General features: G+C 36.3%; 1 protein-coding gene across 1 annotated transcript in view; it reads left to right on the plus strand.

Annotated features, from left to right (window-relative positions):
• LOC146457983 (uncharacterized) overlaps positions 1-21,905 on the plus strand; it is a 97,208-nt gene that overhangs the window by 73,613 nt on the left and 1,690 nt on the right. Inside the window, exon 11 of the mRNA XM_085091084.1 lies at positions 18,525-18,618. Within this exon, the coding sequence (XP_084947210.1) occupies positions 18,525-18,618 (94 nt within the window). The remainder of the gene's footprint in view (positions 1-18,524; positions 18,619-21,905) is intronic.

A 21,905-nucleotide genomic window follows, 5' to 3' on the forward strand; every position in this document is an offset into this window, starting at 1 on the left:
CTAAACCTATTTGACAAGGCTGCTTTTCCTTGAAACAGTAAATGTGTGCCATCACTGAAACGGAGTAGGGGCGCTCGTGGTATAGGGGTGCCTATTTTTAAAACATAAAAAAAAAAAAACATACGAGGGGGGCGCTTATTAGAGAGGGGGCGCTTATTGGAACGAGGGCGAGGGTTGTAGAAAAAGGCGCAAGTTGTTTGTCAGTTGTATACACTCTGATGGTTCCCGCCCGGTCCATTTTCATAAAGGAATTTCCTGTTTAAATTACACTCATTTACTTAGTAAATATCCTATTAGGTTCAGCGCCCACGGTATTGTAGTCTTCTACGCAGCTGTTCTTAGTGTCGTCATGGGAGCGTTGGGTGACGTCAGTAAGAACGGCTGCGTTGGAGACTAACGGTATTGCATGATCACTTTGCCTGGATTTTCATTTGCCTCTGCTTATGGAAAAAAAATCTTTCATTTGTCTCTCACAAGTCATGTCCAACTAAATTTATTTGAAAGAGTAGTTGATAGAAGAGAGAACTGGGACAAAAAAAAAAAAACTAGCCTTGGGGTGTCTTAAAAATCCCAAGGTCACGAAAAAAAATAAAAATCCCAAGGTCATGAAAAAAAATTCCAAAAAAATTCAAAGGGACTTTTCATCTGCTTACGCGGAGGCCGGTTAATGAGAAAAAATCAAAAGGACTTTCCCTCGGCAAGCCGAAATATTTTCACAGAAATTCTGTAAAAATAAATTCATTCTCTTTTGAAATCATACTTAACTCCCTCTATAACTATTCCCCCATTTTTAATAGCATCAGCAACTCTATTAGCCGATATTTTCAGTTTCTCCAAGGCTTCCTTTCTTGTGTTGAACTCAAGCCTTTCATTTGAAGATTCAAAAACAAACTTTCTCAATTTTTTACCTTTGGAAGGAAATCCAAAAGCTTTTTTAAGCTCCTACACAAAGCGACTTTAGATTGACAGTTTGTTCAACTTTGCTCAATAAAAATGGTACAATGTTTTATTGTCAACATTTATGGCTGCTGTTTATTTGTCATTGCTGCTCGGTCATTACAAAAATATGTGTTGGGAAACGCCGTTTCCCAAAATGCAAATTTCGCTAACATAATTAATATGCTTGTCGGGAAACGGCGTTTCCCAAAATGCAAATTTCACTAATCTTATTAATATTATTGTTTGATGTCGGGAAACGCCGTTTCCCAAAAGGTTGCATCTTCTTCATACTTGACATAAAACGGATTAGAACTGCAAAACAAAGTCTTGAATATTCCTCAAAGAGTTCGTTCAGTCGCTTCGGGTCGTTTTATCAAAAGTTCTTCTCCGTTGTTTGCCGTTTCTTCAATCAATCCTTCGTAAGACATCGCCAAATGTTTCATGCCCATGAACTTGGTAAAGCTTCTTTTTTCTTTCTTCTTTCTTTGGAATGGATTGCTTCATAACATTTTGCTTGATCTTGCATTTTTACAGATTCGATTTCTCGAATATTTCTCCCCAAGATTGATAAAGCTTTGAAACGTCTTGAAGCATCTGATTCTTGTCCGGTCCGACAAGAATCACTTGTGTGTATGATTCTTATTGGCTGAAAAAAGTCATGTGACAGTTAGGTCATTTTCGAAAAGAGCACCAAAGTCCAATGTCCATGGCAACCACCTTGATTTTGACAAACAGGAAGTTCTAAACGGGAAAGCCTCTGTTGCATAATAATTTCCGAGAAAGTGAAATTATTTCACAGAATTGTTTTATCTCTTGAAATAAACAACGAAAAACCACCCGATCTCTTCTCAAATTCAACTCTTAACTCGCTACGTCGAGAAGGGATCCGAGTTTTTTTTGATATTTTTTTTTAATCTCCTCTTTCAAGGCATCAACATCAACTGCCTTCGTCGGTTCACTTTCGACTGTCGAATCCTTTCTTTGTTTATTTCGAAGACGCTCTTTCATCGAAAAATATTTTTCAATCTCTCGCAAAATCGAGTCAAACTCACCATCAGAAATGAATCCATCCTTCAAAGCTTTCGAAATCAAACGACTCACTGACAAATGCGACGATTCAGCGAGAGAAATAGTCTTTTCATGTTTTCGCACTTTTCTCTCGCAATTTTGACTCCCGGCCATTGAAGCCGATGAAACGAGTGTCGTAATTAATGCAGTCAAACTCAAAGGAACTCCGACAGCAATCCCGATTCCACTCAATGAAGTTCCAACACTGCTTGATGCCAACACGGTTGTCAAAAAAACTGAAACGGATGTTATTTTCGAAGCGATTGATTTTGCTCTCTTGTACTTCTTGCTGACTCGTTTGTAATGAGAAATTTCATCCTCGAGTTGTTTTTGACAATCACAAATCTTTTTCAATCTGAATTCCGCACCAACTTCGTTCGCTTCGAAAGAAGGATAAAGTTGTGGCGCACTTGGGGCTACGCCCCGGTCCCACTCCGTGGGGCCTGGAATGATATTTTGTTCACTCATATTTTATTAAAGGATCTCAAATAATTTCAAATTCAAATCTCAACGGAAGCGCATTAAAATCGATGACCTCACCATTTTCTTCTGTCACTGTGATCCGCAAAGAATTGATAACTTTTTTTCCACCTGCTATTTTTCGAAACGGAATAATTTTTGAATAGTACAATTCTCTTTCGTAAGCTTCTCCTATCATGTCAAAACACGCCAAAACAGTTGAAGGTTTTCCATTGAAAAAAATTATTGTTTTTATCCACTAGATTGCAGCTGATGAGGATGTTATTGAATGAAACCAAACGATTGATGATGGTATCTCCTTTTTTCAGAGTGTTCCGTTGGTTGTTCTGACTGAGGCCAAGAAGAAAAGACAGTTCACGATCAAAAATAACTTCTTTGCCAGGATTTTTAATCACAATTAAACCCTTTTCACCACGAAAAATTACTTTTATGTTTTCTTTTTCAAGAATAGTCTTTATTTCTTTTCCAATGAATTGAATATCGTAAAATCCAGGATAAATTCTATTGACAGAATGAACGTCTATCATCAATCACGGTGATTTCTCCTCTCTTTTTAACTCGTGAATGCGCGCATGCGCAATGAACGAGTTATAGCGATAGCTGACTCTCGACTTGGTCGGTCGATCAGTCGGTTTTGTCGTTAACTTTCGGGCGTGCGCAGTGAATGAGTTTTAAATTCAATTAGTGGAAAAAAACACGCGAACATTTGTTGTTCATGGCGCATCAGGAAATTCTTATTCAATATGTAGAGAATAATTTGACGATCATTTAGTGCAAGAATGGCGATTTTTCGTTCAATCTGAGCAAAGTTTCAAGTTTTTTCAGTTTTTCAGAAAGTCCGGGGTCGTAAACTCAATTAGTGAAAAAAAAAAAAACGTTAAAATTTGTTTCACGACGCGTCAGAATTCTCTCATTCATTCTGTAGAGAATAATTTGACAATCATTTTAGTGTAAGAATGGGGATTTTTTGTTGAATCTGAGCAAAGTTATAGGATTTTTTCGTTTTTTTCTACGAAGTGCGGTTTCTTTCAAGAATTAAAAATAATTTAATTTAAAAATAATTTAATTAAAAAATAATTTAATTTGTCAGTTTTCACGCGAAAGCGGAACGTGCCATGTCACGCATCATTGACGTCGTAAACAAAATTATGCAAATTTCTGGTGAAATGAACACTTTTAAGATCTTGTCAGCTTTCATAGAGGTTTCAAAGGGAAAAAATGTTTCATTTTCGAAATTTACAACTGGTAATTTATGGGAAAGCAAAAGGACGCGGTCGATAAATAATTCTTATTTAGCAAGAGCTTGTCATAGTTCATTATTTTTACTTGAGGATTGTGTGGACTGAACTCCAAAGGAAAAATTTCACGCATTTATGTCGGGCATGAATCGTAATGCGATACTTTGTTGAACATATTTCCCTTTGTGAGATCGGCTTGCCCTACAGTAATTTTGTAATTTTAATTCCCAAAAAAACTTCACTTGCCCATCGGGCAAGTGATGGTTAGAATCCACTAGCCTGATCGCGAAATCCAGTAGCCGCGGACTATCACACGAATTTGCATGACGTAGCTGCACATGGCGTGCTCCTATAAACTTTGAATAAAAAAAAACACGTGATATTTTTTAATCGGCGCATCAGAATAATCGGCTTATTCAATCTGTACAGAATAATTTGACAATCATTTTAATAGTACAAGAATGGTCATTTTTCGTTACATAATCGGGCAAAGATATAATTTCTTTTAGCTTTTGAGGAAGTTTCCGTAGCCGTCTAAATTGCAATTACTGTGTGTCATCTGCATTCACGAGTTGGCTCACAGGAGCCTTTGATTTAAATTGTACCAAGAATTATAAAAAGAGCAACTGATCAACCTGATGAACTCAAGATTTTCGATTGGCTCATCAAGCCAAATTGTTTCATCATTTGAATTTAAAACAACCATTTTATTTTCAAAACATAAAAAATGGAAAACTTGTTAAAATGGATAGATTCCCACCCAAAAGAAGCAAAACGACTTTCCGAACAAGCAGAAGAAAAAGCATGGCGAAACTTCAAAGCCAAATTTCCCAACGCTGACCTCAGCAAATTCGTTGCACAAGTTGATATGACCGACAAAAAACATGCAACAGCTCAAATAAATTTGGTTATTGTTCCCGGTCAACATTGGCAAATTGTTTCACCCAACCCCAAAGATTGGTCTGTTGAAATGAAGAAAGCTCTTGGATTTGGAGGCTTTCCAATCGAGCTAATTCTCAATTCAAATCCTTCAAATCCAGTTCCAGCTGTTCCATTTTCAGACAAAATCCCCGAATCTTTTGGGGAAATCCTTAACCAACCAATCAAAATTTTTGTCAAACCAAATGAAAGCTTCACAACAAAATTCCGAGAAATTTTTACAAAAACAAAGATCTCTCACAAAACAGGAAAAGAATCAAGAAAATGGCTGAATCAACCAAACATTGACCATTGGCCGCAACAACTCAACTTTGCCTTTTGGTGCGCAACAACAGCATCAGGCATTTCAAGAAATCTCGTCAATTCACTCCCACCTCAAATCAAATCTTTCCTTCTTTTTCACATTTATTTCACAACAAGAAGGATTCTCTTCGAAATGGGAGGAATTCAAAGTGAATCTGCTCTCCCAGGTGATCCCACATTCAGTCAAACTGAAAACAAATTCGACATTCCTTCATACAAGAGAATCTGTGCAGAATTTCAAATCTCGCCAAACGCAGATTTCAGATTCACCTTTGGTCAAAATTTTGGACTTGGATATGTTAACATATTTTATCCAGGAGAAGGAGACTATGCACAAAAGCATTGGACTTATCCTCCAGCAACACTTGAAAACCCATCAAGTCAAAGATTCTCCGATGAAGGCGGAACTGACGCTAAAGGAAACAGAATTGATTTCATCAGAAATGATCAAGGAGCTGACAAACAGTTTGAATTTTTCATGCCAAACGGACCTCTCAATGGACTTTCTCAAGCAGGAATGGCAAGACTCAATCAATCAATTGAAGCATTCGTTTATTGCATTCTTGGAGCACAAGTCAACGTCAGATCATCAATCCTTGGTGAATTTGGAGGCGCAAAGGAAGCTCAAAGAGAATTTCTCGTCCTCATGGAAGATGCAATCAGACAGCCTGACTTGTCAAAAAGCATCCAAAGATTTCAACTTGCGATTGATGAGGCAAAAGTCAGGCTTGATCTTGAAATCTCACCAGGAACATGGTTGATGCCTTCAAATTTTGTCATTAACACTCAAAGCACAGTCAAATACAACAACAATCTGAAAAAAGCAACTGGAAACATGAAACTCGGAGTCAACTCTGATGTCAATGTTGACTTGAAAAAAGTTGGAACCAATAATATGGATGGAGGACAATCAAAAAACAACAGATCAACTTCGCATTCTTCAAATCAAGAAAATGAAAACCAAAAAACAAAAAAAAATCAGGAAGCGAGTGAAAACCAAGAAAAAGGAGAATCAAATCAAGACTCCGGAGGAGTCGACGATTCGCGTCACGAAACTTTGAAATCTGGAGTCATCATTGCGGCATCACTCGGAGCATTTGCCATTTATCGGATTTTTCGTTGAGTCCAATCCAATGGATTAAACTCAATTTTTAACTCGCTATCGCGCGCTCGCTCCGCTCGCTTTCTTTTGAATCTTTTCAACCATGAAAACTGCAACAGCAAGAATCAACAGCCAAGCGTTTTTTCCAAGGAATCCAACAACTTGTCCTGCAGTTTTGAAGATGAAACTGACGATTGAACCAATCAATCCAGGAAGAAGTTGACCAAGCTTTTTTCCAAGATCTTTCAAAGCATTTCCAACTCCTTTGGCAACAGATTTGAGTCCTTTTGAGAGCGCATTCACAATCACACCGATTGTTGTGCCAACAGCAAGGAAAACAGCAAAAACTGTGAATCCATATTTCTTGAAAATGTTTTTGATTTTCTCTCGAAGAGGCCTTTCTCTTTCTATTTCTTCAATTTGTGTTCCCAGCCTGGCAAGCTCCTCTTCATTTTCTGCAACTCTTGCCTCAACTTCTGCTCTCAGTTGGGAAGAAGTGTTTTCATCTTCTAGGATTACTTTATCATTTTCAATTTGTTTTTTTAGTTCAGCCTCTCTTTCATTCAGTTCATCGATGGTTTTTGTCGTGTTGAGCCTTTCTTCAAGAGTGTTTCTTTCTTTTTGTTTTTTTGCAAGATCAGATTTGAGTTTGTCAACCTTTGCTTGTTCTTTTTCTTTTGCTTTCACTTGTTTCTGCAAATCCACATTTTCTTTTTTTGCATTTTCAAAATCTTTTTGCAAATTCTTTTTCATTTGCTTCAGTCTTTGCAATTCTGTTTGATTTTCAAGACTCGAACCATGTTCTTCTTCCAGTGCATCAATTTTTGCTTGCGTTTTTTCGAGTTTGTTTCTATAATCTCTGATTTCTTGAGCATTTTTTTGGAGTTCTTCAGCATTCTTGTCTGCTTGTTTCAATTGTTTTTCTGCTTCTCTCAGTCTCTGCCGGTTTTCTCTTATTTCAGAATTATCTTTAGCGATCAAAGATTCAGCATCAGTTCCCAAAGCAGATAATATTTCTTTTGGCAATTGTGGGTTTAATCTTTCTTTTCCTGTTGTTTGCTCTTTGGTCATTAATGGGTAGAATTTTTTCCCACTTTTTTTCATCCTGACTTCTATCTTATCTTTGAAAAATGAAGCTTCAAGTTTATCATCTTCTGCATTTGGGTATAATATACTGAGATCATCCCATGCATCTTTTGTGAGGGATTGCGAGTTTCCCCAAGTTTTTCGACCTTGAGTTTCACCTTCAATGAAAGATGTTTCTGCAGTTTTTGGTCTTGCTCCTTCTTTTCCATAATCTCTGTTCATTGTTGTCTTTGGAGTACTTTCACTGGGATTGTTTATTTCTTGATCAGAATCTTCATCATCATCATCATCATCTTTATCTTCATTTTTATCTTCTTCATCAGGATCAAGATCTTCTAAAGGAATGTATTCTGCCATTTTAAAAATAATATATTAAAATGGAAGTCAGTGAAAAAATCAATCCGAATTTTGAGAAAAAAACATCAAACGCTCTCAAGGCAGACAGAACTGTTCACAGAGTCACATTCAATCCAAACAAAGCTTCCCCAGGTGAAACACTCAGGATTCCAGTTCCAAAGCTTCATGAGGGAACAGTCTTGGTTCCAGATTCACTCGCTTTGATTTTTGATTTGGTCGTGAGTGGTCATGCAAATAATTTTCTGGTGAACAATGTTTCAAGAGCGTTGGTTTCCAGATTGAAAATCAAGTTTGCTGGAGAAATTCTTGTTGACACAGACGGTTGGGATCTTTTCAAGCTATGGGAAGATCTTTTTTTGACAAAACACGAACGAGAAAACATGTTGAGCGAGGGAATTCAATCTGAGGCTCTCTCAAAAATCAGATCCAATGCTGGAGACAAACCAACTTCTTCAGTCGTGAAGGAAAACAAGCTCAATGATATCTTCAAAAGCAAATACAGAATCAGACTTGATCACGAAATTTTGAAAGATCATGGAGTTTTTTATCCAAGAGCCTTGTCTGATGAACTGGTTTTTGAATTGACCCTTGCTCCTGCAAGCGGTGTTGTGAAGGGATCGGATGCAACAAAACTTGCATATGAATTGACAAACATTCAGCTTGAATATGAGGTTATTCAAAGCAAAAAGCTTTCAGATGAAGTCAATTCAAATCTTCTCAACGGAGATCGTTTCATGTTTGAGCATGTCACTCATCACAAAACAATCACATTTGCAAAGGGAACAGACTCAATTATCAACGAGTCAATCAATGTTCCGAGAAGATCAATGAAGGGAATCCTCCTCCTTTTCTTCGAACCTTACGCAGCTGGAGCAAGAGATTCAGAAAAAACATTCAATCCTGACATCACAGAGGTGAAAGTTGACGTGAATGGAGTTCCAAACAAGATTTTCAGTCAATGAATGAAAACGAGAGACATGTTTGACGAAGTTCTCAGAAGATTTGGAAAGGAAAACTCGTCAATGAACGCAACTGAATTCTTTGCTGGAGACAAGTTTGCATTGTTCATCGATCTCAGGAGCATGAAAGACAATGATCTTCATGGAAGTGGAATGAGATTGGTGAACACAAAAGACGGAGTTTATTTGTCAATCAAAAGAAAAGCAAGTGGTTCAGGAAATGTCAAATGCCACATCTTCATCTTGGCTGATGCGCAATTCAGCATTTTGAACAAAGAGCTTGAGAGTGTGGCATACTGAATTTCTTTTTGATCAATCAAAAAGAAATTTTTCGCTCCGCTCGCTTTCAAACCGGAGGCAATTCAGTTCCAGGAGGAACAATCATCAACTCCTCTCTGACGAATCCTCTTTTTGGACCATCTTTCAAATAATAAAGAACAGGTTCTTTCTCATTCACAATTGCTCTGTCAATTGAAAAAACTTTCAGAGACCAATTCGGATCAGTTGCTCTTCTTTGACCTCCTTCAAGTTCACCAGGAGCAAAAAAGAAACCTCACATTCACTGAAGAATCGAGTCTCTTTTCATTTTTTCCAACAGGTCTGGAATAATTTGGTTTCTTCGAATCAACAACCTTTTCTTTGATTGCGTCAATTGGTTTCTTTCCTGTCAGTCGAGTTGTTTCATTGTTCAATGCTTTTACAACTTCTGGAAGCCTTTTTACCCATTCTGTGGATCTTTCACCAGATTTAAAATTTATTTCTTGGGAATATTGAAAACGGAAAAGTCTTTCACCCAAAGTTCGATTGAATCTCTCAACAATTCCTTGATCACGGTGAACATTTGGATTTCCTCTTCTGATTCTTGTTTCATGTTTCGTCATTTCCTTTGTGACATCACCCATGAATTCTCTTCCTGGATCAACTTGAAGAATTTTTGGCCATTTCAAAGGTCCTTTGTAAATTTTCTGAAAAGCCTTTGAAACTTCAGAGGAATCTTTTGAAGTGAGAGGTTCAGCAGCTTTGAATCTGCTTGCAACATCAACAACAGTCAGGGCATATTTGAAGATTTTTCTGCCTCTTGGGAGTTTGTCATGAGGAAGAAAGAGAAGATCGGCTTGATGAACTGCATTGGGAAGTTCAACATCAAATGTTGGTCTTTGGATGTTTTTTGGAACAGGCAGATAGATTTGCCAGATTGCTTGTTTCATCAACCAAAGTTTCGCTTCATCTTCTGGAACATTGGCTTCTTGAGAAAGTTTTTTCGCTGCTTGAAAGCCTTTCCAATATCCTTTTGGGGAATAATAAATTTTTGACAATTTTTTGTTTGACATTTTTAAAGGAAATGACTTGCTGCAAATCCAATAGCCAAAGCTGATGTTCCAACAAAGATCAACTCTCCCTGTTTTTGAGATTCGCTTGGTTGGTAAAAGTCTGAAAATTGAGGTTCTTTGAGATGATCAATTTTTTGTTGATGAACCTTGTTATAAAGTTTTAAAGCAAAGTCAGTGTTTGCGAAATTTTGTTTTGCTTCATCTTTCATTCTGTCATTTGTTTGAATCTAATCATTCAATTTTGCACGATTTTCTTCGTATTTTTCGAGTTCTTTTTGATATTTTTCAACTGCCAGGTTGTGTCTCTTTTTTTCCTCGAGTGAGGCTGATTCTGAATCTCCAGAAATAAATTTTGCGAGATATGATCCACCAACAAAGGCGGTTGCATTGATTATTGCTCCTCCAATCATGATTGCGATGCTTGCCATTTTAACTTGGCAATATTTTTTGTTTTTCAAGATAATCTTTTGTTGCTAATGAGGCAGCAATGATGACAGTGAATTTCACATAATTCATGAGATTTGAGGAAGGATCAGAAGTCATGGGTTCTTTGATTACTTTCTTTGCAATCCATCCAAATCCTGCAGCCAATCCAGTGATTGTTGCAGCATCAGTCATTGTTTTCACGAGTTTATTGTCTGACATTTTATTTCAGAAAACAAATTAATCCATTTGTTTTAATTTTGGAGATTTTTTTCTTTCAATATTTTGCCTCTCAACCTCGACCATGTGATCGATCAATTGTTTTTGTGCTTTTTCGCTTCGCTCACGCTCACGCTCACTTCGTTCGCTTCCCACTTTGCTTTTATATTTGAAAAGATGTTTCAATTCTTCCCTCTTGTAATACAATCCAGCAAGTGAAACAATAATGCTGGCAACAGAGAGCACTTGAGTGAGTGAAAATGAGCTTCTTTGTTCGCTTTCATTTTCAGTTGATATAGGGTTTTCTTTTTGTTCTTGAGTGTCGCTTAGAGTGACTTCTTTTGCTTTTTTCTTTGCTTCACGTGCTTTTTTGTTGTTTTCAGCAAGTTTTTTTCCAGCCGCAATTCTTCCTGGATTTTTTGGAACTGTTTGTTTTGTTGTTGTTGTGATTTGTTCAGAATCAGGTTTTTCTTTCTTTTCAGAACTTGTTTGAGGTTCTTTGATTTTTTCAGGTTCTTGAGTTTCCATTTTAAATGATTTTTCAATTTCTTGTCATTTAATTTAAAATGGAAAAATTAAACAAAGAAGAACTTCAAGTGCTTTTGGAATATTTCAAAAATGAATCAGAAGAAAACAGACAAAAACATCGGCAATATGTTGAAAAAGACAATCTTCAAGAAAATCATGAGTCAACATTTCATTTCTTTTGAAACCAAACGGGAGAAACAAAGACAAGACTCATGCAAGTCTTCAATGACAGACTCAAACACGAGATGAGGTTGAAAAAGGATATCTTTAAGAATATTGAAAAACTTGTTAAAAATGAGAAAAAAACTCCTTTCTTTCACAAGTTTCTTGGTTATTCCGTTTCTCTTTTTCTTTTGTTAAAATCAATGCAAATAATAATGAAATAATTTTTTTTAATTTTTAATTTTTTTTTTATTTTTTTTATTTAAAATATGACTCTTGAACCTGAAAAATTCAAATTGATACCATCAAGTTACAAAGGCAACAATTTCGAAAAAATTCAATACAATGGCAAAGATCTTCTCCAAAAACTCAAGGGTGATTTTGTCATCACAAAATATGGTCAAAGGCTGCAACTTTGTCTGAAACCTGTCGATTACGAGATTTTTGATCGGATCCATCGTTTGGCTGGCAAAGAAAATGTTACTTGTTTTGGTGGCATCGGCATTTCGATGAACAAAAATACTCCATTTTTTGATGAGTTCAACAAAAGAATGGATCAAAGCAAATGTTTCAATGAAAACAGAGAAATCAAGATGCGTGGTTGTGTTCTTGCATGTTTTTCATCATTTTCAAAGAACGGTGTGCTTCTCAACCTTTATGCAAAGCAAGTCAAAGTAAATGAATTTTTGATTAATGATTTGACGAATGAAGAGATCGAGTCATTTTTTGATCTTGAAGATTAATTTCATTTGGTTTCCAAATGAAATCAGTTTTTTGGAAAAACTCAAATAAAAAACAATTTTTTTTCCAAAAATTCTTTTATCGTTTCAATTCCATCCAAATAATCTTTTCCAATATAATCACCCAATGAATCTTTGATTATTTCAATTTCTTCAATTTCAATAGATTCTTTTGCTGCAATATTTTCGTTATACCCATCTTCATCCAAATCTTGATAATCATTATGAACTTCATCAAATTTCAAAATTCTTTCTTCAATTTTTTTTTCCTTCGATTTTTTTTCTTGAACTTTTTTTTGAATTGATTTTTCGTTTTCTCTTATCCAATCAAGAATTTCAATTGACTCATTTAAAAATTCTCTGATTTCATCAGGATCTTGATAATTTTTTTCATAATTTGGTTCTAAAATTTTTTCAATTTCATAAAACAAATCATTATATTGTCCATTTGTTGCTGAATTAATAAATCTATAATATTTTTCGGAAATTTCATAAGTGTCATCAAGGATTTTTTCAATTTCCAAACATAAATTTTCATAAACACTGAATTGATCGAAAATTTCTTGTTTTTTTGAATTTCTTATTTCCCAGTGACACATGAGCTTTTTGTGAAAAAAATTTTCGTTGAAATCATTTTTTGCAAGAACTCTGGCTGATAATGATTGAAGACTTTCCATTTTATTTAAAAAAAAAAATTTTTTTTGATTTTTTTTTTAATTTTTTTCAAGTTATTTCTCAGGTTCTTATCAAGTTCTTCTTCAATTTCTTTCACAGGTTCTTTCAAAGGTTCTTATCAAGTTCTTCAATTTCTTTCACAGGTTCTTTCAAAGGTTCTTATCAAGTTCTTCTTCAATTTCTTTCACAGGTTCTTTCACAGGTTCTTCGCTTCTCTTCACTTCTTCGCTTCGCGCGCTCACTTTGTTCGCTTCTTCAAGTTTCAAACTGTTTGCTGCCAAAAGACTTGCACTCGCAGCAGCCATGTATTTTCCATATTTCAAATAAAGACTTCCAGCAATCAAATTGAGTTCTCTGTTCACAATGAAATCATTTTTCAATCCACTCAAAAACTTTTCTTGGTCAAGAGGAAGAAAAAAACAAAGTGCTTTTGCACTGGCTTGCAAAAATGTTTCAACAATTGCACCGCAAGTTTTTGAAGACAAAGAAGCTTCGTATCTTTTGAAATATTTTTCAACATCTTTCTTTGAAAGTCTTTTGATTTGATCTTGTGTGAGTTCAACTCCAATCATTTCCTTGCATTGACCACTTGCTGCCAAAATGGCAAGATTTTCTCTGTGATCTGTTTCAATGGGTTGGGGTTCAGTTTCAAGAAGCGCCATGACTTCATTAATTGATTCGTTCGCTTGGATTTCCATTTTAAATGAAGTGGAAATTTTTTTCAGTTCAAAGAAATTTCAAAAGGATGTCTGAGGGAGAAATCAAGATGAGAAAATTTGACTTCTTTCAACTCTTTCATGTATTTTTCCTTTTCATCTTTTGTCAAATCTCCTGCAAATTCTTCAAATACTGTTTTCATGTCTTTTGCTGATGGAGTGAAAAAAAGAATCAAAGAAGCAATGTTTTCTCTGAAAGGTTTTGCTATGCTTGATATTTGTTGAGTGAGAACCCAAACGCTGATTCCTGAATGTCTTGCAGAAAAAGCAAGTTTCACAAGTTCATTTGTCCTTTTTTTCACATCTTTTGATGAAGCGCAATCATCGAGAATGATCAATGTGTTTGTTCCTTCGAAAGCAAAAGAGATTATTTTAAGCCAGTCATTGATTTGATGGTGTTCTGGGATGATAATGAAAAAATCTTTGTCATTCTCAGCAAAATTATCCCAGGTTTTGTTGTTGACGAAGGTTGGACAAAGGAGGAAAATGAAATCAAATTTTTTATTGAATGTTTCTTTGTGAAGATTCACAATAAAAGTTGTTTTTCCTGAATTTGTTGGACCAACAATCAAAGCATTGAATGGAATGTTTTCTGGATTCATTTTGTTATTTTATAATGCCCATGTGCAAACGTGTGAATTCCATCCTCTCTGATGATTCTCTTGTCATCATTTGCAGAAAGAGCAATCTTGTTGACTGTTTCTGTGAAAATTTCGTGTTTGTGGGATCTGATGATATTCATGGATCGCATTTGCTTTTTTCCTGAAATGAGACAATCTTTGTAATCTTGATGTGTGATTGTTTTTTTGATGACTGATTTTTTGATTCCTTTGCACTTTTTTTCTTCCTTTCCTTCATGCATTTTCACAGAATAAAGTTTTGCCCTGAGTCCAACAAACTCTTCGATGATTTTTCCCCCAGCTTCGTCTTTCATCATTCCAATGACTTTTTTGTTTAATCCAGTTGGAATGTTTGATGGATGGTTTTTTTTCAAAATTTGATGTGTCAAACTTTTCATGAACATCATTTGAAATGTCTTTGAAAAAGTCTTCTGTTTCGATCTCATAGCAAAGAGAATCAGTGTCAGTGAAAAGAAGTTTTGCTTTTTCTTGATATTTAGGTTTGATGTAATCATAATGAAAGTCAAAGATGAGAGTTTTTGAGACGTCAAGAATCGACATTCCACAATAAATTGGTTTGTCGAAAAGAAGTTTCACTCTTTTCATGTGAATTGCAATAAGATTTTCATCAAATATTGTGCAACTTTCAAAGTTTGGTTTTGCTGCGAATCGCAATGCACTATTTCTGTTGTTGACCAATTTGATGTCAACTCTTTTCCTGATGTTTTCCATGGTTTTTCCGAAAACAGAATTGTTCATGAGTTTAAAAAAATCTTTTTCGAAATCATTCTTTCCGTTTGCTCTGAGCTTTGTGTTGAGTTCAATATAAGATTTCAACCAAGGTTCTTCTTTGAATTTGATGATTCTGTGAATCTTTTTCAGTTTGAGACCCATTTGGAGATATTGCTTGAGATTTCTGTGATGAATCACATATTTTTCTTTGTTATTCAAAGTTGACAACAATTTTTCCGCTCCATTCACAACAATTCTATCAGGAGCCAGTGGAAAATCGTTGTGAATGTCATGAAGTTTTTGTGAATATTCCAAATCAACTTCAAGAATGCAAGGAAAATTTTGCCAGTTTTCAAATTCTTTTTCATCAACCCATGAAAATTCACCAACAGGAAGAGGTTCGCACATTGCCCAGCCATAAAGATTGTTTGCGTCAAGATAAGGGATAAATGTTGAAGATTTTTCTGGGTTGAAATCTTTTCCCATATATTTGTTGTTTGCTTTTCCAAATCTGTTTGAAATCATTGAAACACCTCCTCTTGTGCCTTTTTCAATCATTTGAAGCATGTCAATGTCAGTCAAAAGTTCGAGTTTGACTTTGGTTTTCTTCAAAGATGCATCCCATGCAAGACCTGGTGAGGTGAAATACCATGCTGGATCAAGCTCATAGTTTTCAAGACAAACGTTTCTGAATTCCTCAAAAACATCACAAAGCAACAAAACATCTGTTTTGAGATAAAGATCGTGATAATCTCCCATGTTTTTGCAGTTGAAAGTTTTCCAAACGTTTTGTGCATGTTGATAATCTTCATCTGTGATATTCTCATCGTTGAGTTTTGAATAAAATTTTTCTTTTGGGGAAGTTTTGTTTCTTGAAATTTTTTGATGTTGTCCATGAAGTCATAAGGATAAACTCCCTTTTTTGAAAGAAGGTTGAGTTTTTTTCCGAGTTCTTCTTTTTCTTTTGGAGTCAGTTTTTCTTCTTTGAGGGTTTTTTGTCTTTCCTTGATTTTTTCTTTCAGGAGACTTTTTTTTGTTCCAATCTTTTTGTCTCTTTCCAGATTCTTGACTAATGCATCAAGAGAAGATGCCATGAATTTGAAGCTGTCAACGAATCTAATGTCGTGTTTTATTTCATGTTCTTTTCCTTCTTTGTCGATGTAACAACCAACAACTATCTTTTTTGTGAATGAAATGTATTTTTCCTCATTGTTTGGAATGCATCTGATGTCACCTTCAGTTTTTCCAAGATTTTTGACGAAAAGATGAGCGTCATAATTTTGAAGATTGTGAAAAATCACTGGAGTGAACCATGGCTTTCTGTATCGGAGATTGCATGAGTTGTGAGCTGCTCCACGGAATTTCCCAGTGAAGTGACAATGGTCTGACTTTTTTTTCTTTTTCTTCGAATTCTTTCTGGCAGATCCAACATTTTGTTGAATTTTTGAAATCTTCCCAATCATTTTGTTGCATAATCAGAGGCTTTTTTGGAATATTTTGAATCCTTGTCACGTCATCTTCAATCACTTCAACAAATATTTGAGATATGTCTTCAGGGGCTTCATTTTTCATTCGATATGTCACAGTTCTTGACAGGTTTTCATCAAAAGAGCATTTGATGTGATAACAAAATCCACAAGGTTTGTGCTTTTGAAACTGGTTGGTGAAGCACTTTTCTGGATTCGGTTGACATCCGCTGATTGGTTCAACAAGAGACTCAAAATCAGCATAAATGGCAAATGGCATTTTTTGTGAACGAATGTGATTTTCGAATTCTATGAAAGTTTCCTCTTCTGGCATTTCGATGAATTCATTGCTTTGACAAATCTCTTTGTGAATTTCAAGTTTTTCATTTGTTTGAAAACCATTCAAGCATCGGAAACAAATATGAATTGATCCATTGTGTTTTGTGATTTGACTTGACAAAAGACGGCTCATGTCTTTGATAAGACAATAATGCTTTTTTACATCATCAGAAATCAAAAGAAGATTGATTTGTTGTTGTCTTTCTGGAGCTTCGCTCCGATTCCCCCTTCGGGAATCTTCTCCTTTGAAAAGCCTTAGAGGATAAACAGCTTTTTTTTCATAACCAAAGACATTGATTGAAATGTTTTGATTTGATTTTTCAAAATGTGTTATTTGTTTCAAATCAATTGGAAATTTCAGGCCATTCCAATTGAGTCTTTTTGAATTTTCCTTGAGATTTTTGTCAATTCTTTCAGGATGTTTATTGACAGGAAAAAGAGCTCTGGTGATGCACCATTTGAAGCATTCATTGTCTTCATTTTTCATGTTGATGATTGCTTTTTTGTTTTTGAGAACATTCGGTAGTGGGATGTATGATCTTCCTCTGAGTGGAATGTATTGTGTCATTTGAACGTCAAGTGACAGAACTCTTTCAAGAACCCAGTTTGATCCTCTGTTAGTGAAATTTTGAAATCTTTCTTCGATTGTTTCAATCATAGAGTCAATGATTTCTGATTCATTTATCCCTTCAATATTTTCAATTGTTTGAGAATGAAAATATGGGTACGCATCTATAATATTTCCGTTGGTCAAATCAGTTCTTGTCATATAGCAATTGAGAATGAGTCTCACCCTTGTTTGTCGATTTTGTCTCATTATTCTCAAAACATCTGGTTTGACAATTTGCATGAATTCTATTTCATCATAATTTCCTTCTCTTTGAATTCGAAATTGTCTTGCAAAACCACTCAATGCTGTTGCTGTTTCTGTGACTCTTGTTCTTTTCCTATTTATTTCTTTTATTTTTGAGATTTTTTTGTCTTTCTCGATTTCTTCGGGTGATGATATTTTGATTTTTGGAGGAGAAAGATTTTGCGTTGACCTTCTCAATCCAAGCATTTCCTCGAGGTCTCTGATTTCTTGGCGTCGATTTTTTTCTTCTTCATTTGCCTCTTTTCTTCTTCGACTTTCTTCTGGATTTTTTTTCACTGCTCTTGTTGGTTGGAGAATTTGTGAATTTATTTCTGGAACTGGTTCATCGAAAATGGGTGTGAGGTTTTGAGATCTTTCTCGTTCTCTTTCATGACCTTGATTGATAACATCAATTAATTCTGCTTTTCTCAGGCGACTGAATCTTCTCAGTCCAAGCCTTTTTGCTTCAGCTTTTAATTCTGGAACTTTCAGTTTGTCCATTTTATATATTTTTTTCAAAAATTTTTTTTAAATTTTTTTTTGAAAAAATAAATTTTTTAAAAAAATATATAAAATGGAAAAAGAACAAATTGAATTAAAAATTTTAGTGAGTGGAAAAGATATTTTTCAAATTTCTTTCAATGGTTCATCACTTGATTATTTAAACCAAATTATTTCAAAAAGTGATGAAATCACAGTTTATCCAATTCATGCGAGTCTTTTGAAAATGGCAAAGAAAAAAAGAATTCATAACAAAATGGCCTACACTAATGAGGAGCTTAAAAAAGCTTTTGGATTTCCTTCCAAAGGTAAAAAATTGAGAAAGTTTGTTTTTGAATCTTCAAATGAAAGGCTTGAGTTCAACACAAGAAAGGAAGCCTTGGAGAAACTGAAAATATCGGCTAATAGAGTTGCTGATGCTATTAAAAATGGGGGAATAGTTATAGAGGGAGTTAAGTATGATTTCAAAAGAGAATGAATTTATTTTTACAGAATTTCTGTGAAAATATTTCGGCTTGCCGAGGGAAAGTCCTTTTGATTTTTTCTCATTAACCGGCCTCCGCGTAAGCAGATGAAAAGTCCCTTTGAATTTTTTTGGAATTTTTTTTCATGACCTTGGGATTTTTATTTTTTTTCGTGACCTTGGGATTTTTAAGACACCCCAAGGCTAGTTTTTTTTTTTTTTGTCCCAGTTCTCTCTTTTATCAACTACTGAAAGTACGTTGTTCTGGTTTTTATCCCAACTTAGGATCACCTTTTCCCAAACCTTCCAGCATCAGTGCAGTACTGTGTGACTTGTTTGAAAAATGACATTCACTTGGCCCCTCTTGAGAAAGAAAAAGGTAAGTCAAAAGAGAACACTTAACAAGTGGCTGAATATGTTGCTGTGTGATATCCCAGGCTGCGAGCCTCTTCTACCCGAGGTAAACCTGTATCATAAAATTCCTGGAAGGAGCATGTTTCTGAGAGAGCTTGCTAAGGAGAGGCTATTAGGAACTTATCCCTAACCCCACCTTGTGCCTGTTTCTAAGCCATCTCCGAGGTTAAGGGGTGGCTTATGGGAGGTTCAAAAAAATAAAATTTTAAACCGCCTGACCAAAAGTTGCCGTCACCTACGAGATGCTCCAACTATAGTGAATTGACTTGGAAAATGTCAGTATTTTGGCAAAGTGGTTGTTTACGGGAGGTGTTCGCTTACAAGAGGAGGTCACACTGAGAGTTTCGACTACAGTCAACTCTTGCCTTGCAGACACTTCGCTATTATGAACACCCCGATAATACGGACAGCAGCTAAATCCCCGGCAAAAATAAATTACAGACATTTGACTAAATTAAATTCCCGCTATAACGGACTCACACTGTTTGCGGTCCCCGAGGGTGTCCTCAATAAAGGGAGTTGACTGTATATAATGTTGACAAAAAACAAGAAGCTCATTTAAGCCAAGAAGACACGTTGCAACAACCATGTTTTCTTTTGCCGTCCATCGTGCTGAATGGTGTTAAACAGAACAGAGCCAGGTTCTATTTAGTGCAACAACATTCAACATACTGAATGGCGTAGTGTCACATTCGACACTTCATATGAGATACACTTTTCATTTTTCTTTTTTTTGCACAAATGGCTGCTTCTCAAAAGTAAGCCACCCCAGCCACCCCCTCCTCCCAAATCTCGGACTGAAACATCTTTCTGAGCTTTTCTGCACAATCACAAGTCCTTAGACTGCTACTGTTAGCTTCTTAAGGCTTTTAGATAAGTGTTTTTTCAAGAAGCTGCAATCATATCATTTTGAAAAGCAGAATTCTCTCCAATAGAGGGTTTTCACGACGGCGTGCTCGCGGTACAGAGCAAAAGAAATATCTGCATAGAAATGACGTTTATTTCCCAAAGGAAGACCATGTTATTGTTTATACGTTCTATATCAGTGAGGTCCGTGGAAACTCTGTATGATACCGCATACACTCCCCCCCCCCCCCTCCCCACCACCACCACCTTGCCTTCAAAAGAAAAGAGAAGGCCCGTTGCTCCAACTATTCACCCTGGAACTAAAATATAAGCGTTAATAATTCGGAACGGAGCATGCGTCTTACCTTCTCATTCCTTATCTGTTATAGGAAATGTAAAAGAAGCCCACAACCGCAGCAGTGCTAAAGATTCTATCAGCTTTGCAAGCAACCGTGACCTTCAGCCCGGAAACGATCATCTGTTCACGGCTGCCGAAAGTGATGACGTTCACGTCATTGAGAGACTATTGTCTAAAGGGGCTGACGTTAATTCAAGGAACAGTGAGGGTGAAACACCATTGATGCTTGCAGCTCTTAATGGGAGATTAAATGCATTGAACCTTCTTCTAGAAAAAGGCGCAGATTCGACATTGAAAGACAACGATGGGTGGACTGTGCTGCACAGTGCTGCGCAAGGTGGAAATGATGAAATCATTGAAAAGCTGCTGTCTCTTGGACTTGATATTGATTCAAGGAAAACTGATGGTGCGACACCATTGATGATTGCATCTGTTACTGGGAGATTAAATGCATTTAACCTTCTTCTAGAAAGAGGCGCAGATCCGTCTTTGAAAAACAACGGTGGATGGACTGTGCTGCACATGGCTGCGCAAGGTGGAAATGATGAAATCATTGAAAAGCTGCTGTCTCTTGGACTTGATATTGATTCAAGGAAAACTGATGGTGCGACACCATTGATGATTGCATCTCTTACTGGGAGATTAAATGCATTTAACCTTCTTCTAGAAATAGGCGCAGATCCGTCTTTGAAAAACAACGGTGGATGGACTGTGCTGCACAGTGCTGCGCAAGGTGGAAATGATGAAATCATTGAAAAGCTGCTGTCTCTTGGACTTGATATTGATTCAAGGAAAACTGATGGTGCGACACCATTGATGATTGCATCTGTTACTGGGAGATTAAATGCATTTAACCTTCTTTTAGAAAGAGGCGCAGATCCGTCTTTGAAAAGCAACCGTGGATGGACTGTGCTGCACATGGCTGCGCAAGGTGGAAATGATGAAATCATTGAAAAGTTGCTCTCTCTTGGACTTGATATTGATTCAAGGTACAGTGATGGTGAAACACCATTGATTATTGCAGCTCTTAATGGGAGATTAAATGCATTTAACCTTCTTCTAGAAAGAGGCGCAGATCCGTCTTTGAAAAACAACGGTGGATGGACTGTGCTGCACATGGCTGCGCAAGGTGGAAATGATGAAATCATTGAGAAGCTGCTGTCTCTTGGACTTGATATTGATTCAAGGAATGCAAACATCAATGGTGCGACACCATTGATGATTGCATCTGTTACTGGGAGATTAAATGCATTTAACCTTCTTCTAGAAAGAGGCGCAGATCCGTCTTTGAAAAACAACGGTGGATGGACTGTGCTGCACAGTGCTGCGCAAGGTGGAAATGATGAAATCATTGAAAAGCTGCTGTCTCTTGGACTTGATATTGATTCAAGGAACAGTGATGGTGCAACACCATTGATGATTGCAGCTGCTAATGGGATATTAAATGCTTTTAACCTTCTTCTAGAAAGAGGCGCAGATCCGTCTTTGAAAAACAACGGTGGATGGACTGTACTGCACATGGCTGCGCAAGGTGGAACCGATGAAATCATTGAGAAGCTGCTGTCTCTTGGACTTGATATTGATTCAAGGAACAGTGATGGTGAAACACCATTGATGATTGCATCTTTTAATGGGAGATTAAATGCATTTAACCTTCTTCTAGAAAGAGGCGCAGATCCGTCTTTGAAAAACAACGGTGGATGGACTGTGCTGCACATGGCTGCGCAAGGTGGAAATGATGAAATCATTGAGAAGCTGCTGTCTCTTGGACTTGATATTGATTCAAGGAATGCAATCATCAATGGTGCGACACCATTGATGATTGCATCTCTTAATGGGAGATTAAATGCATTTAACCTTCTTTTAGAAAGAGGCGCAGATCCGTCTTTGAAAAACAACGGTGGATGGACTGTGCTGCACATGGCTGCGCAAGGTGGAAATGATGAAATCATTGAAAAGTTGCTGTCTCTTGGACTTGATATTGATTCAAGGCACAGTGATGGTGAAACACCATTGATTATTGCAGCTCTTAATGGGAGATTAAATGC

This window comes from Pavona decussata, unplaced genomic scaffold (assembly GCF_977016875.1).
Source record: "Pavona decussata unplaced genomic scaffold, jaPavDecu1.1 SCAFFOLD_234, whole genome shotgun sequence".
NCBI lineage: Eukaryota > Metazoa > Cnidaria > Anthozoa > Scleractinia > Agariciidae > Pavona > Pavona decussata.